The 17070-nt window shown below is 39.1% G+C and overlaps 3 protein-coding genes across 4 annotated transcripts in view; all 3 read left to right on the top strand.

Annotated features, from left to right (window-relative positions):
- The window catches only part of LOC105190030 (membralin), a 140407-nt gene that overhangs the window by 2354 nt on the left and 120983 nt on the right, over window positions 1-17070 (top strand). For both annotated transcript variants that reach the window (XM_025301314.1, XM_025301315.1), the window contains exons 6-8: window positions 212-446; window positions 723-813; window positions 5766-5823. In XM_025301314.1, the coding sequence (XP_025157099.1) occupies window positions 212-446; window positions 723-813; window positions 5766-5823 (384 nt within the window). The remainder of the gene's footprint in view (window positions 1-211; window positions 447-722; window positions 814-5765; window positions 5824-17070) is intronic.
- On the top strand, window positions 8529-10632 carry LOC109504494 (cytochrome P450 9e2-like). Its single transcript, XM_019844580.2, has one exon. The coding sequence runs from the start codon at window positions 8544-8546 to the stop codon at window positions 10152-10154; it is 1611 nt and encodes a 536-aa protein (XP_019700139.2). The 5' UTR covers window positions 8529-8543; the 3' UTR covers window positions 10155-10632.
- LOC105190029 (cytochrome P450 9e2-like) lies at window positions 11938-13769 on the top strand. The gene has a single exon (XM_019844579.2). It carries the CDS (start codon window positions 12076-12078, stop codon window positions 13708-13710), a length of 1635 nt encoding a protein of 544 aa, XP_019700138.1. The 5' UTR covers window positions 11938-12075; the 3' UTR covers window positions 13711-13769.

Here is a 17070-nt window from a genome sequence, read left to right as displayed (position 1 = left end):
TTTTGTAATATTTTATTTTGTAGTTTGTAATAATGAAACAATTTACATACAGTTACTCTTTGGGATTATTAAGTTAGTTTATGCAAAAATTACATGACTGCGAATTTTGTCTGTGAATATTTGGATGTAAATATCTGTATTTACATAAACTACGTTAAAATTTTAATCTAACTGTTTTCTGTAACGTAATGTATTTTTTCTATATTTTCAGAAGATGGATACATTGTGGAATATTCGTTGGAGTACGGTTTTTTGCGGTTATCACCGGCAGCTCGACAAAGATTAAACATCCCAGTGAAGATCGTCACATTGGATCCATCAAATGACAAATGCTTCGGTGATGCTTTCTCAAGATTGATCTTAGATGAATTTCTGGGTTATGACGATTTGTTAATGGCAAGCATCAAAACATTAGCAGAACACGAAGACAACAAAGGTTTCCTACGGTGAATATTTTTCCTTTAAATATAAAACAACATAAATATAAAACAATATAATAGAACCGCTTTGAAACATATTAATTTTTTCTCTATTACAACAGCTATAGTCGCTTGTTGCAAAACAATTTCTAAGTACTAAAAATTACAATATCCGACCGACAAAAAATAATCATTTTTTATACCGTATAATCGTTTTTTGGCCAGTCGTTGTAATAATGAAAAGCTTAAGAGATGGTAGACATTGATGAATGATGGATTAATTTTTTAATTTCTCGCTCATAGGAATGTGGTAACCGGAGAACACTACCGATTCGTCAGCATGTGGATGGCACGAACTTCATATCTCGCTGCATTCTTCGTCATGCTTGTATTTGTAAGTATTTTATGAATGTGTTTTCTTATATATCTTATATATTCTCATATATCTTAGTTGGAACTTTAAGTTAAGATATGTATTCATTCTCGTTTATAATATAATTCAATCATGTATACACACACATACACACGCACACGCACACACACACACACAACACACACAACATTTTTTACTTAACTTATATTAATTTGCAATAGCAACGTGATTTACGTGCAAATGGTTCTACCTGTCAAGAGAAATTTACAAATGAAATACGAGATGCACAAAATTGTGTAACTTATATTGGAAAAGTGTTTAGGATTACAACTATATTTTGTTCCAGGGATACTGTTCTCCTGCCTGTTTTTAGACTAATAAGTTTTCATTAGATCAGTTATCATTACATTACGAGATATTTGATCTCAGAACGTATCGGTTCATGAATAACAGTTGCCGCGGGTTTATGTTTATCAACGGATCTGGGTTGTTTTTCTTCATTTGGTAATTATGACTGTCCATCGGAGTGTACATCGGGTGTATCGAGCGCGATACGCTGACTTGAATACACGAGTTGGTTCGTACGTCCTTTTTCGGCGATAATAAATCCCTCGCCATCAGAGGAATGATTTCATGCGCACCTATACGATAGTCTTACACGTGTAAAACGATACGGCAATCAATTCAAGCTAACCACCCGCTGAAGTAACCAGCGCGCATAGCCTTTCTATCCCCCCGTGTGCTCATCCTCGTGCGATCCCTTTGGAGTTGAACCGTCGGCTATAAATCAACGTTATTAGAGGCATCGTATTCGTCGTAGTGGCCCCCAAGTCGGTAATTTTGTATCAAATTGTGATGAAATAGATTGCAGCGCACCGCGGGCAAGAGAGATCATCGTCACCTCGCGAGATCTCTCATTAAGAGGCGATACTCTTAATAAGCATGTTTAACGCGTGTGTCGTGTATCGGTACTCGTAGTCTTTCCCGATTAACAATACGCGACGATAAACTGTACACGGAGAGATATTGCTAGCGAAAATTACTGTGGAATCCTGTAACCGAGGAACACATCGGCATTCTGCTTTAATACATTCGCTATCACGGTTCATCTGGGGAACTTTATGTTTGTTTTCTTTTTTACGCTATTGTATAAGATTTAAAGGAGCAGATTGCAAAACAAGTAATATATAGCAACGTCAAATAAATTGTACAAAAGAGAACTTGCTTTTTCTTTGTATGTGCGCGTGAAAAGAGAAATATTATCGCGGTCGCACGTGTGCAACACGGATTTCTGGGGAGAGACTGAGCGTATTAAAATTTTGCAATTAAGAAACATGTCTCGACATTCTATCTTAGTTTAGGCATTTCCATTTATACATTGCGCTACGTATACTTCATTATCTTCGATATCTTATTCGTTACCTTTAATATATTTTATTGGTTCTTATTTATTATTTTTTATATATTTCATATATCCTGTATATATATGTTATCGTGTTATCTATACTTTAAAAGCCAAATCTACTATTAAAAAAATTACCATGGGCCGGTTTTTCAATAATGATTTAAACTTAGATCGAAGTTTAAACTCTGTTCAAAAGCATTAGACTGTTTTTCAATGGATAGATCAGAATAAAACGTAGTTTAAGTATGGTTTAACTAAACTATGAATGATGACCGTTTAAACATTTAATACAGTGTCTCTATTATTATATTGAAAATCATTTTAAAATTTGGGAAAAAGAATTTCTTCAAAGATTTTGCTTATCCAAAATTACAGTTCATATGTTAATAGAAAAAATTCAAGACACTGTTCAATCACCAACTGAAAGATATTGATATATGTCTATTGTATAAATTAAATGAAATATATAGAATATTTTTCAATTATATTAGTTTTAACTAATTAACTAGTTGCAAAATATGTTTACTAATAATGAATATTATATGAATAATATCAAATTTATTTATATTGTATTTTTTTATTTTTTTCCAGAAATCTTTTAATATTTGAAATGATATTATTAACATTAAGATTTTATGTTAGTGGATCTTTTTTGATAAGCGTAGGTGATTTTGTTGGTATTCATAAAAGTACAGCAAGTAAAGTAATTAATAAAGTTTCAAAGGCAATTGCTCAACTTAGACTTTCGCATGTAAAATTTCTGAATATAGAAGAAAATATTCAAAGACTTCATGAAAAGTTTTACAATATTGCAAGATTTCTACATAGTGTGAGTGCTCTAAACTACACTCATATTAGAATTAAATCTCCACGTGTCTAAAAGTAACTCGCACAGCGATGACTCTTCGTTGCCAACTTAAGAATAACAAAAGTTTGTCTAAACTGTCTTTAGCGTATGCTTGAAAAACACGCAAGACGTAAAACTAGGTTTATAGATCAAGGAAGGATCATATAGATAATCTTTAGTTTAAACCACGATTGAAAATCCGGTCCTATGTATCTTAGTCGGAAAAATTCTAGTGACGATCTATTCCTACGTAGCAAAATTCTTTTCAATTTTGCTAAGGGAAAAAAGTAAAAGCTATAATATTCTCTCCGTGTACGAAAAGAGAAAGAGAGAGAGAGAGAGAGAGAGAGAGACCTGTACATCCTCATTACGACAGCAAACACGCGATTGCGCGTGTAATTTAGTTACACCCGGAACGCGTCAATCACTTTGTTTTTTTCTCTTCCTCTCTCTTGTTGAAATCGCGCTAACGATCGAAATCATCCCATTTCCGCGGGACGATTGCATCGCGGTAGCTTCTTGCGACTGCGTCGTCATCATCGTCGTCATCGTTGTCGACGTTTGCGAATTCGCTGTACACGGCACACGCCTCGTGACTGCTATTATCGCTCGGCGGTGAGACATTTTGTTCTTCAGACTGGACAATGCGGTTCGCTTTGCAGCGCGGAGCGTTCGGCCGATCGGAGTTTATCGGGTAGTAAAAGGGGTCGCCGGGGGGGTGGCGGAGGCGCGGGGCAGAAGGGAGTTGGACGGGGGCGAGCATTGCGCATCGCTCGTGCCGCGACACGTGAATTCGAGCCCCAACTGCCTGGAGGGTTTACCCCCGTCAGCCACCCCCGCTGGCCCGCCGTCGGAGTCACGTGCACGCGACTGTCGTCGTGCACGTATCACCGTCTATCTCCTCTGTCATGTGCATGCGACGTCCGGCGCTCCGTTACAATGTGATCCGGTATATGAAATACTATTCCCTCTTCCTTTATCTTTCCTCCTTATTTGTCTCTGTGTGTTTGCGCGTTTGTCGCTTGCATCCGCTTCCACCCTCTCCGGAGGCCTCGCCTGCGTCTCTCTTATGCCGAGTTCGATTGGCCGTCCGTCCGTCATACATTCGCCGGATTTATCATAAGAGATGTCTATTAGCCGCGACACGCTCCGTCGGGGAAGTGGTTGGGGCAGCGGGTGGGAGGAGAGAGGGCTCGAAAGGGGAGTCTGAAATTGCGAGAAATTGCGGGGAATATTGGTTTAACGCGGGCATCCGCGAGAACAGACAACATGTGATATCGAGCTCATCGCGGGAGAACCGCATGAGCTCGACGAAGATAGAACGGAATCGGGACGGATGTTTATTTCATGGCGGATTTTCGTTCTCGATTTTACAACCGTGATAGATGCCCCGTGCGTCCGGCTTTTCGCATTCACAACGATATTTCTGCTGCAGTGTCGTGTTGACAAAGGAGTAAACAATTTCGCGAATTGTCTCATTCGGTGAATGAACGATTGTTAACATGTCGCGGACCGAAAACGTGAGTTGACGAAGAATCGCTTTTAATGTTCCGAAGCCTGACAGAGAAAGAGCGAGAGAGAGAGAGAGAGAGAGAGAGAGAGAGAGAGAGAGAGAATCGGAAACATCGATTCACCTCTTTCACAGGATGATGAAACGCAATAAATTCGTAAATCCGGTTTCGTAAGGGATAATATCTTAATGAATTTCGCATTGAAAATATTATCGGAATAGCGATTGATCGCGCTGATTCGCATAAATAATTAAGAGCTCTGAGTTTAAAATCGAAATACGAGAACGCAAGAACGATAAGAGCCAAACTGATTAGTCGTTCCTGAGGAATCTAGTTGATTAACCTGTCTGAAGAGTCCATCGAGGGCAACAACATTATTGAATTATTCAGTGAAATTATTTGCGCGTTCGCACTCGTTGCGAAACACGGCTCTACATTCACACACACTTGTTTCTCGACATTAGTTTTTATAAAGCTCCCGTTTTAATTACATCGCGATTAAAATCACCATATATTCCGATCCGAAACGTTCTGTAATTTAATTTTATTTGTTTATATATTGTCAAAGACTTCTTTTTCACATTTAACATCTCCAATTTGACTGTATTTATACTTTCGTATTTCGATATTAATCGTATATGTTTGATTCGGAATAAAACGTTACAACTACACATCTGGTCCACGATATGTCACGTTAACGAGTCGATATTATCCTTCAGGAGAAGCCGACAATAAGTAGCTCCCTTTTCTTCGATTTTATTTACTTCGTTTCTCCCGTCCTTTCTCTCTCCTCTCGTCTTTTCTCCTCCTACTTTTTTTAATAATATCCGCGCATTCGTATAAGATAGGATCGAACGACCCTCCCCCATTACTGCAAGGCTGGCTGTTGCAAATAGTGGATTATCTTCGAGGGTGTCAGGTGCTGGTTCAATCTGAACCGATCGCAATTCAATTTCAACATTCGCTCAACCCGCTAACCGACTACGCGAGCGACCAGTTCGCAATTTACGTAACTTTGTCAAAGGTACTCGCGTAAAATTTCAGAATATCCGTAACCCATAATGCGGATCGACGTTTTTAATCAACGTCAATCGCGTCCCCGCGCTAATTGCAACGTACGCGTCGCCCAATATCTCCGTATTGCGCGATTTCAATCAGGACGAGCATGCGAATTTGACAATCATGGGCTTTTCGCTCTTCGCTGTTTCAGACGGTGTCGATCTCGATGTTGCTGCGGTACTCGCACCACCAGATATTCGTCTTCATCGGTGAGTGTTTAAATCTCGTATTCTTTAGATGCCTCGGTTTATTTGCGTGCAAAACACACCGTCCGATCGCGCTCGGCGATAGCGATTAATTAGCACGGAATTATCGCTATGGCACACGACCGATGATTAAGACAATTAACTCGCGACCGTATCAATCATCGGAAAGTTTAATCACACGATATAGAAGAAAAATCGAGTAACTGTGAGGAGAAATATGCAATATCTTTTTCTCTCTTATCATATTTTGTATCTTACGTTATAAAATCCATTATATAATATTTTTTCATTGAACTAAAATTAAAAATATTGTACTGTCGACGCAATACAAGGAGACAGGTGTTAAGAACGATGACTTTAATTCCAAACACATCAATGTTCGAATGATTTCTCTAATTATGTGACCTACAGGGTGTCCGGGATCTTTTGGAAACAAAAAATTGTGAAGATTGAATTGTGAAGAAAATTGTGAAATTGTGAATTAATCAGATCAAACTGAAAAGAAAAGTCGCAATAGTTATTAAATTATTAATGATTGAAAATGACCACATTTAAAGGTTCTTTTAATTGATAATTTGAAAATTTGCGTACTTATTTGCAAATTGCGTGCTTCTTTGTAGAGGATTTTTTGTTCAAAATAACCTAACTTACAATTATATGACGGCTATTACGATAGATATGAATATATTAAACTTTGAACCCTGAATCTTGAAACTGTTGCTAGGCTCAATAGCCATCATATAATTGTAGATTAGGTCATTTTGAACAAGAAAGGTCTTTTATCATTTTGCAAATAAGTACGCAAATTTTCAAATTATCAATTAACCCTTTCACTGTTAGTGAGAAGTATATTTCCCACCTTTTCTTAACTCAATTTTGCGTCGTAAATTACATAATTTTGAAGACCTAATCGGGGATTTAAGTTTTCCAGATAACTGAATAGTTGTTCAACATACTCCAACAGGTTTTATACCCAATTATTAATTTGTGATTATTTATAACAAATCAAAGTTGAAAAAATGCTTTTTTTAGGGGAAAATCGATTTCTCGGAGAGTATTGAATGTAGAGGTTTGAAATTTTCACCAAATATTTTTCTGATGTTGTACAAAAACATAATTTTTTTCAGTATTTTTTTGCAGGTTAGATTTTTTTTTTATAAACAAATATTTCTACAAAAACGGCCGGAATTTGATTTTTTGCACTTTTTAGCTCTATTTTCCTAGTTTTCTCATTCTGTATCTCCATCTTATCCATACTATCAATATTATTTTACTCAAAAATGAATATTTAATCTCTAGTAAGCATAAATATGCAGTATTGAACATTTTCCATTCGGTAAATCTGACTTCAGATTCGTAATCCAAAGATTCGAAAAACCGATATATCATTAATACTAATCGGGATTTTTATCAATTTCGTACATTATGGTCGCCATATTGAATCCGCTATTTTGAATTTTGCAAATTTGACTTCAGATTCGTAATCAGCGATTCGAAAAACCCATATATCATCAATAATAATCGAACTTTTTATCAATTTCGTACATTATTGTTGCCATATTGAACTCGCCATTTTGAATTTTGCAAATCTGACTTTAGATTCGTAATCAGCGATCCAAAAAACGTAGGACTACCAAATATTTTAATAATTTTCTCAAGGGAAGTTAATTCAGCAGTGAAAGGGTTAAAAGAGCCTGTAGATGTAGTCATCTTTAATCATTAATAACTTAATAACTATTGCAACTTTTGCAAAATGGTATTGACTTATCTTCTCAATTTTATCTGATTAATCTTCACAGTTTTTCGTTTCCAAAAGATCCCGAACACCCTATATATTTGAATTGATGATATGTAATCTGAATTTTTCAGCATTTTCATCATTAAGATATTTTACGAGACAATTATTTTAAGATTCAAATTCCATCGATAATTTTCACGATAATTCTTCGGTAGACATTTTGTCTCCTAGTTTACTATCTTATTCTATCAAACGGTGTTCCTCTCCCATTTATTTTGTTCCAACGAGTCCAACCGCTTAAAATCCAGATGATTCTGCGAACTTGAGATTATTACGGGAACTCGTTACGTTTATAAAGATATTACTTGTACAAAAACACTCGGATCTTATCGCGATCCTTTTCGCGTGAATTCGAGGGCAGAGATGAGAGTTTAAAGTCGATAGATCGGTGGCAACACTTAAATGAAGATTTTCATGCAAGAATGATGTAAGATTCGCAGATATTATACATGTCATCGTTACAAAGCAAAAATGATTAAGGCGACGATTACTCTTTATCTATGAGGCTGATCGTTGATATCTAGATTTGAACCACTCGACTTAAGAACCCCATTACAAAACTTTACAACTTTTAACAGTCAGCAAAAAGAAAGAAGAATAAGTGATAATACGAAATGCATCTTCACGCCTTATAACCATTTACCTCTCGGCGTTTAATTCTCATTGAGCATCTTTTATGCTTAAAACGAGAGATAAGACTGCTTACACATTTGTAATCCTCTGTAATTTGGTCCTCGTAACCGAATAATTCACTTCTGCCGAAAAATTGTGTGCGCTTGAAATGACACGTTTAAAAAGATCATTGCATACGACTGTTTACTACTACATAATTCGCACAAGTTGTGGATGCAACGTCATGTAATACTTGGGAGTGGCGTTTCTCTCGTGCCCCCTCTACGCGCGCGCCCATATCTCTATTTATAACATGCTATGTCACGAATGGCGCAGTCATTCGTTCTCGGACGTGCTGATCACGATGGAGTCGTCGTCCTTTCTGTCGTCGTTATTCTCGTCGCCCTTTGCGATTTTGTTGACCACTTTGGTCACAATCGGTGTGCTGAAGGCCATTTCTTATCTGTACTATCAGAATACGTACTGGAAGAAACGGGGTGCCCCTTACATACGTATGATTCAGGGCATGGAAATGTCCTGGAAAGTGTTTCTGCGACGCATAAGCATCGTCGAGTTCAGCCAGTTTATCTACAACTATATGCCGGACGCCAAGTACATCGGCTCCATGGACATGGCCACTTCTATCGTCATCCTGCGCGACCCTGAACTGATTAGAGATGTAATGGTGAAAGACTTCGAGCACTTCACGGACCACCGCACCTTTGCGAGTGAAGAAGTAGACCCGTTGTTCAGTAAGAACGTCTTCTCCTTGCGCGGTAACCGCTGGAAAGAGATGAGAAACACGCTGAGTCCTTCCTTCACCGCTAGTAAGATGAAGGCCATGTTTGAGCTAGTGTCCAAGTGTTCCTGCGAGTTCGTCGAATATCTGGTAGATCATCCAGAGCTGTGTTCCTCCATCGACACGAAAGAGGCTTTCAGGCGGTATACCACAGACGTGATCGCCACATCGGCCTTCGGCATTAGTGTCAACTCTATGAAAGACCGGGAAAACGAATTTTTCATCAGGGGACTCGAGGCTTCCCAGTTCGGTAACTTCAAGTCCATGCTAAAGTTCACATTTCTTCGTGCCTTTCCGCGATTGGGAAGGAAGTTGGGCATAAGCATTTTCCCGTTGGCCACGTCGCAGTTCTTTAAGAAGATCGTAGCAGAGACCATCAGAGTCAGAAAAGAACAAGGTATCGTCCGGCCAGACATGATTCATTTGCTAATGCAAGCTCAAGACAAGGAAGGTCCCAGTGTGCATGAGATGACGCTAGACGACATCGTCGCGCAGGCCTTCATCTTCTTCTTTGCCGGCTTCGAGACGTCGTCGACCCTCTTGTGCTTCATCGCCCATGAGCTCGCGGTGCATCAGGACATCCAAGACCGCCTATGGAAGGAGGTGGAGGAGCACTTCGCCGAGGGTAACGGCGAGATCACCTACGATGCAATGTCGAAGATGGTTTACATGGACATGGTAGTGTCGGAGGCTCTGCGGAAGTATCCGCCGATGTTGTTCATCGACAGGCTCTGTGTCAAGAAATACGAGCTTCCGCCGGCGAAGGCCGGTTATAAGAGCATCGTCGTCGAGCCTGACTGCGTGGTGATGGCATTTGCTTATTCACTACACCATGACCCTAAATACTTCCCGAACCCCTCCATGTTCGACCCCGAGAGGTTCAGCGACGAGAACAAGGACAACATCGTGCCGTACACGTATGTGCCGTTCGGCCTCGGGCCCAGGAAGTGCATCGGCAATCGCTTCGCCCTCATGGAGACGAAGCTGTTGGTAGCTCATCTTCTTCAGAAATTCGTCTTCAAGACTACAGAGAAGACTGTCGAGCCGGTCGTCTTCAGCAAGAAGCAGTTCTTCTTGCAGCCTGATGGTGGATTTTGGCTTGCCTTGGAGAAGAGGCAGAAATGAAACCGAATATCGTAGGAGGGAAGGATAGTGTCTTGTATAGATTTAGTCATTCTATAATTAAGACATTCAATGTGCGTGTATTAATAAGACAGCTGTTAGGAGTAATCGGAATCCGCGAGGCTTGTTTTATTACGACATGAAGGTCAAGCATTTTCTCATGTGTGATAGCGATAAACACTCCTCATATTCCCTTGCTACCGACTTGTACTTATATGAAATTAACAATTGAATGCCATTGTTACTGTTTTATGTTTTTTGTAATATTAATTTTGTATCGTATATATATTTTTTGTATGTTTAATATATGTTTTATATTGTATATAATAATTAATTATTGCAGTATATGAAATATATTGTCGCCAACGAATAATCGTGTGATAACAATAAAACATTCACTATGCCACCAACATCTGTTTTTCTGAAAAGGTTATAAATTTTGGAGGTAATCAACAAACAATAAACTTTGTGCGTTTATTTATTTTTTGTGGAAATTAATTTAATTAGGCGGGCTTTTGGGAGCAAGTTTAGACGTTTTGGTTTTAACCGTGACTTTAATCTCTCTCTTTTTCTTTCTGTCTCTGTCTGTCTGTCTCTGTCTCTCTTTCTCTCTCTCTCTCTCTCTCTCTCTCTCTCTCTCTCTCTTTTTCTTTCTGTCTCTGTCTGTCTGTCTCTGTCTCTCTTTCTCTCTCTCTCTCTCTCTCTCTCTCTCTCTCTCTCTCTCTCTCTCTCTCTCTCTCTCCTCGTTTCGGTATATCGGCAAAACGGCGCGTGGCATCTGATGATTCTTCACACTTCCATGAGAAATTATCTTAAAAAAAGAAATCAGTAATTGAAAGTTTAAAAGAGAGCAACATAGGAGGTTTCGCAGTGTTAACTCTTTACGCTATGATTTAAATTCTGACAGCGCGTGCCACACTCAGCAGGTGTCAAAGTCGTCCACGTGTCAGCACTTCGAGCAGTATGGCCATGAACTCGAACTTGTACCAATCGCGTAGATATCAACGGTACGGAGCTTATTAGTATAAAACTCATAAAATTACGATTAATTTTTACGAATACATTTTTTGACATACATTAACATTACAATATAGTTACATGAATCATAATACAAACTAATCTCACACATCTTTCTTACTTTGGCCAGTAAAACATAACACGGGCGTGACTCATACTTCTTATGTTTGGCTCGCCATACGTACTATGAACTTGAGTAGTAGTTTTTATATTTGGCCCATAATGCATATCACAAGTTTCGCACGATGTTGTAACGCAAGACGTTAATCATTTAAGATATATATTTGCATAAGAAAACAACATGAAAGGCATGTTTTCTCTATTCACCTGCGAGATAACTAAATATTAATATTATTGTCGAACTTATCTATTTCAAATACCTTGACATATATTATGAAGGACGCAGCTCTGACTTGCAAAAAGATTTCGCGTCGTTTATTGTGCATTAAAAAAGCAATTAACAAAAGAAATGTAATAAATAAAGCTTATTTTCACGACGTTGTATACATTAAAAAATGTGAAACAGTATGTATGAACGTAACATCTTCGAGTAAAATCCAACCTAATCTAATACAAACCAACTTATACATTTTTTCGTATATGGTCGAGCATGCGTGTTTTAAGGAAACTTTTTCAACAATCGTGCGGAAATTCGATTGGTTAAGCGAGATATTATCTCATAGAAAGTGCCGACGTCTCGGCGCGGAACGTACCTCTGTAGGATTTGTCATAATTTGCTTTTGCCGAGAAATTGCGTGCGTTTAGAATGACAAGTTTAAAATGATCGTTGAATACGACTGTTTGCTGCTATGTAACTCGTAGAAGTTGTAGATGCAACGGCCTGTAATGCCTGAGAGTGGTATTTCTCTTGTGCCCCTTCTACGCGTGCACGATAAGATTCGCGCTGATGAGCGTCTATATCTCTATTTATAACATGCTATGTCACCAATCGCGCAGTCGTTCGTTCTCGGACATGCTGATCACGATGGAGTCGTCGTTCTTTCTGTCGTCGTTATTCTCGTCGCCCTTTGCGATTTTGTTGACCACTTTGGTCACAATCGGCGTGTTGAGGGCCATCTCCTATCTGTATTATAAAAACACGTATTGGAAGAAACGAGGTGTCCCTTATATACGCATGATTCCTGCTATGGAAATGTCCTGGAAGATGTTTCTGCGACGCATAACCGTCATTGAGTTCAGCCAATTTATCCACAACTATATGCCGGACGCCAAGTACATCGGCCACATGGACATGGGCACTCCTACCGTCTTCCTGCACGATCCTGAGCTGATCAGGGACGTGATGGTGAAGGACTTTGACTACTTCCCGGATCATCGCATCGGGAGCGAAGAGATAGATCCGTTGTTCAGTAAAAACGTCTTCGCCTTGCGCGGTAACCGCTGGAAAAAGATGAGGAACACGCTGAGCCCTTCCTTCACCGCTAGTAAGATGAAGGCCATGTTCGAACTAATATCCAAATGTTCCCGCGAGTTCGTTGAATACTTGGCCGATCATCCAGAGCTGTGTTCTTCCATCGACACGAAAGAAGCCTTCAGGCGATATACCACCGACGTGATCGCCACATCGGCCTTCGGCATCAGCGTTAACTCTATGAAGGACAGGGACAATGAGTTTTTCATCAAGGGAATCGAGGCCACCCAGTTTGGTAACTTCAAGTCCATGCTAAAGTTCATGCTTTTCCGTGCGTTTCCGCGACTGGGAAAAATGCTAGGTATAAGCCTCTTCCGGCCGGCCATGTCGCAGTTCTTCAAGAATATCGTAGCGGAGACCATCAGAGTCCGGAAAGAACAAGGTATCGTCCGGCCAGACATGATTCACTTGTTGATGCAAGCTCAAGATAAGGAGAATCCCAGTGTGCATGAGATGACGCTGGACGACATTGTTGCACAAGCCTTTATCTTCTTCTTCGCCGGTTTCGAGACGTCGTCGACTCTCATGTGCTTCATCGCCCATGAGCTCGCGGTGCATCAGGACATCCAAGAACGCCTGTGGGAGGAGGTGGAGAAGCACTTCGTCGAGGATAACGGCGAGATCACCTACGAGACATTGTCGAAGATGGCTTACATGGACATGGTAGTGTCGGAGGCTCTGCGGAAGTATCCGCCGATGACGTTCATTGACAGGCTTTGCGTTAAGAAATACGAGCTTCCGCCGGCGAAGGCCGGTTACAAGAGCGTCGTCGTCGAACCCGACTGCGCGATGATGGTATCTGCTTACTCATTGCACCATGATCCAAAATATTTCCCGAACCCCTCCAAGTTTGACCCCGAGAGGTTCAGCGACGAGAACAAGGACAACATCGTGCCGTACACGTATGTGCCGTTCGGCCTCGGGCCCAGGAAGTGCATCGGCAATCGCTTCGCCCTCATGGAGACGAAGCTGTTGGTAGCTCACCTTCTTCAGAAATTCGTTTTTAAAACTACGGAGAAGACTGTCGAGCCCGTCGTGTTTGATAAGGAGCAGTTTTTCTTGCAGCCTGATGGTGGATTTTGGCTCGCCTTAGAGAAGAGGCAGAAATGAAACCGAATATCGTAGGAGGGAAGGATAGTGTTTTGTATAGATTTAGTCATTCTATAATTGAGATATTCAATGTGCGTGTATTAACCCTTTGCACTCCGTTGTCCCCTCTCAGGGGATATCGTCAGCATATCACTCGGATGTCCCCTCTGAGGAGACATTAAAGTTCATTAGTGATTCCGGGGAATCAACTTATCCCAGCGCAACTTCTTGAGAAATGAATGTTTCTCTGAAGTTTTCTGTTGAAATGGCACAAGATATCAAATCAATGAAATGGTGGAGGAAATTATTTTTTTGGGGACTGGAAATGTGTGTCATTAACTCCTATATAATTTATCGCACTTCAGAAGAAAAAAAATAATCAAACACCAATGACACACTACAAGTTTGTCAAAATTCTTATAGACCAGTTGAGAGGTGATTTTCGGGAACCGAGAATACGTCCATCCATATCTTCAGCGGACAACAGACTGAACAATAAACTACATATTCCCTATGTGGGAGAAAGAAAACGGGACTGTATTGTTCGTTCTGATAGAAAAACGCCAAGTGGAAGACGTCAAACGACCTATTATTGTGAAACGTGCACAAATCAGCCTGCAATGCATATTGGTTTCAAAATGTGTCATACTGTACAAAATTATAAGAAGTAAAATGTTGATTTTTTTGCAAATATATATTTTTCGATATGTCTACAAATTCATATAAATCAAACATCATTATAATACCTTACTTGGTTCCAAAGCTATACTATATAATATCAGGGTTCGTAAGTGCGCGTCTTTGCAACAAAGTGGCGCCGAGTAGCTGGTAGCCAACGTCCAAGATGGTGCGGAATGCAAAGGGTTAATAAGACAGCTGTTAGGAGTAATCGGAATCCGCGAGGCTTGTTTTATTACGACATGAAGGTCAAGCATTTTCTCATGCGTGATAGCGATAAGCATTCCTCATATTTCCTTACTGCCGACTTGAACTTATATGAAAGCAATAACAATCGAATGTCATGTTTTATATTTTTTGTTATATTAATTTTGTTTTATATTTTTTGTTATATTAATCTTCTGTCATATATATATTTTTTATATGTTTAATAAACGTAGTATATTGTATATAATAATTAATTATTGCAATATATGAAACATTTAGTCATCAACGAATAATCATATGGTAATAATAAAACGTTCACCAACGTCACCAACGTTTTTTTTCCTGGAAAAGTTATAAATTTTGAAGATAATCTACAAATAATACACTTTGTGTGTTTATTTATCTTTCGTGGAAATTAATTTAATTAGACAGGCTTTCGGGAGCAAATTTCGATGTTGATTTTAATCGCAGGCCTCTTTTTCTCTCTCTTTCCCTTTCTCTCTCTTTCTTTCTTTCTCTTTTTCTTCCTTTTTAGTTTTGTTATATCGGTAAAACCGTACGAGGCATTTGGTTGATCTGATATCTTCGCGTTTCCATGAGAAATAAGCTTAAAAAGAGAAACCAGAAATTGAAAGTTTAAAAGAGAGCAACATGGGAGATTATTTTCGCAGGGTTAAGTTCTTGCACTGTGATTTAAATCATGACGGCGTACGCTATACTCGGCGGGTGTCAAAGTGGTTCATGCGTCAGTATTTCAAGCAGTGTGGCCATGAACTCGAATTTGTACCAATCGCATAGATTCGTCAACATAGAAGCGTTAACGGTACGGCGCTTATTAGTATAAAACCTAATTTTTATAACCTAAAATTTTATAACCTAAAATTATTAGTATAAAATCGCGATTAATTTTTATGAATACATTCCGACATGCATTAACATTACATTATAATCACATGAATCATAATACAAAACAAGTCTCGTATGCCTTTCTTATTTTGGTCTGTAAAACATAACACGGGCGTAACTCATTATTCTTACGTTTTACCCGACATACTCACTATGAGCCTGATTAGTAGTTTTTATATTTGGTCCACAAAGCATAACACGAGTTTTGCATGATCTAATGCAAGAAGTAAATCGTTTGAGGTACATATTTGCATAGGAAAACAGCATGAAAGGCGGCATATTTTCTCCATTCGCGAGATAACTAAATATTAATATTATTGTCGAACTTATCTATTTCAATGACCTTGACATATATTATGAAGGGCGCAGCTCTAACTTGCAAACAACTTTCGCGTCGGTTATTGTTCATTAAAAAAGCAATTAATAAAAGAAGTTTAATAAATAGAACTTATTTTTGCGACGCTGAATATATTAAAAATATTATACAGTACATATGAGCGCCCCATCTTTGAGTAAAATTCAACCTAACCCAAACTAACTTATATATTTTTTCATATATCGTTGGACATTTTAAGGAAATTTTTTCAACAATCGGAAATTCGATGAAGTAAGGGCGATATTATCTCTCAGAAAGAACCGAAATATCGTCTCGGAGCGGGAAGTTCCTCTTTGTGCTCTTTGCTACATTTCGCTTTTGTCGGAAAATTGCATGCGTTTGAAGTGACATGTTTAAAAGGATCGTTGCATACGACTGTTTACTGTTACATAACTCGCACAAGTTACAGATGTAACGGCCTGTAACAGTATCTCTCGTGTCCCCTCTACTCGTACATAATACGATTTGCGCTGATGAACGTATATGTATGTACTTATAATGCTGCGTCGCGGGCGACGTAGCCATTCGTTCTTGAACGTGTTGATCATGATGGAACCGACGTCATCATCTTCATCGTCGGTATTCTCATTGATCTTCGCGTTTTTGTTGACCACTTCGGTCACTATCGGCGTGCTAAAGATTATCTCCTTTGTACACAAGCAGTACACATACTGGAAAAAACGGTGTATTTCTCATACATGTATATGTACGACCTTGGGCTTATCCTGGAAATTCTGACTGCAACGCATAAGCTTAACCGACTACAGCCAATTTGCATATAACTATGTGCCGAATGCAAATGGCATTATGTTCGTGACCTTGAGCATGTATAATCATTGTATTCGTCTCGAGGTAAGCTTCAATCGTAGGTATTCGAAAATGCATGGTCTCATTTAAAAAAATGGAGATGACCTTCAAATCTCCTAAGCACCTCCATCTAGGAAAAAATGTTTACCTCCACAAGATGTCCCCTTCGATACCATACAATTTTATTTCAAGCATTTTTTCCTATCTCGAAAACTGTGGGAGTTATTCATGTGGCCTGTTTTAGATGCCCCAACTTGTATATTACAAATATTAAATGGTACATATACGAGAAGGAGAGGCTTCGCCTCTCATCATCTCTCCGAATTTAAAATTTATCCGAAAATTTAGCCTCATCTAATTTAACCTAAACATAAACCAACTGTGCATGCATCTTTGCATATAGTCGA

The sequence above is a fragment of the Harpegnathos saltator genome, unplaced genomic scaffold (assembly GCF_003227715.2).
Source record: "Harpegnathos saltator strain DR-91 unplaced genomic scaffold, Hsal_v8.6 scaffold41, whole genome shotgun sequence".
In the NCBI taxonomy this organism is placed as follows: domain Eukaryota; kingdom Metazoa; phylum Arthropoda; class Insecta; order Hymenoptera; family Formicidae; genus Harpegnathos; species Harpegnathos saltator.
The sequence above is the reverse complement of the archived record's forward strand: the minus strand, read 5'-3'. Positions and strand labels throughout refer to the sequence as shown.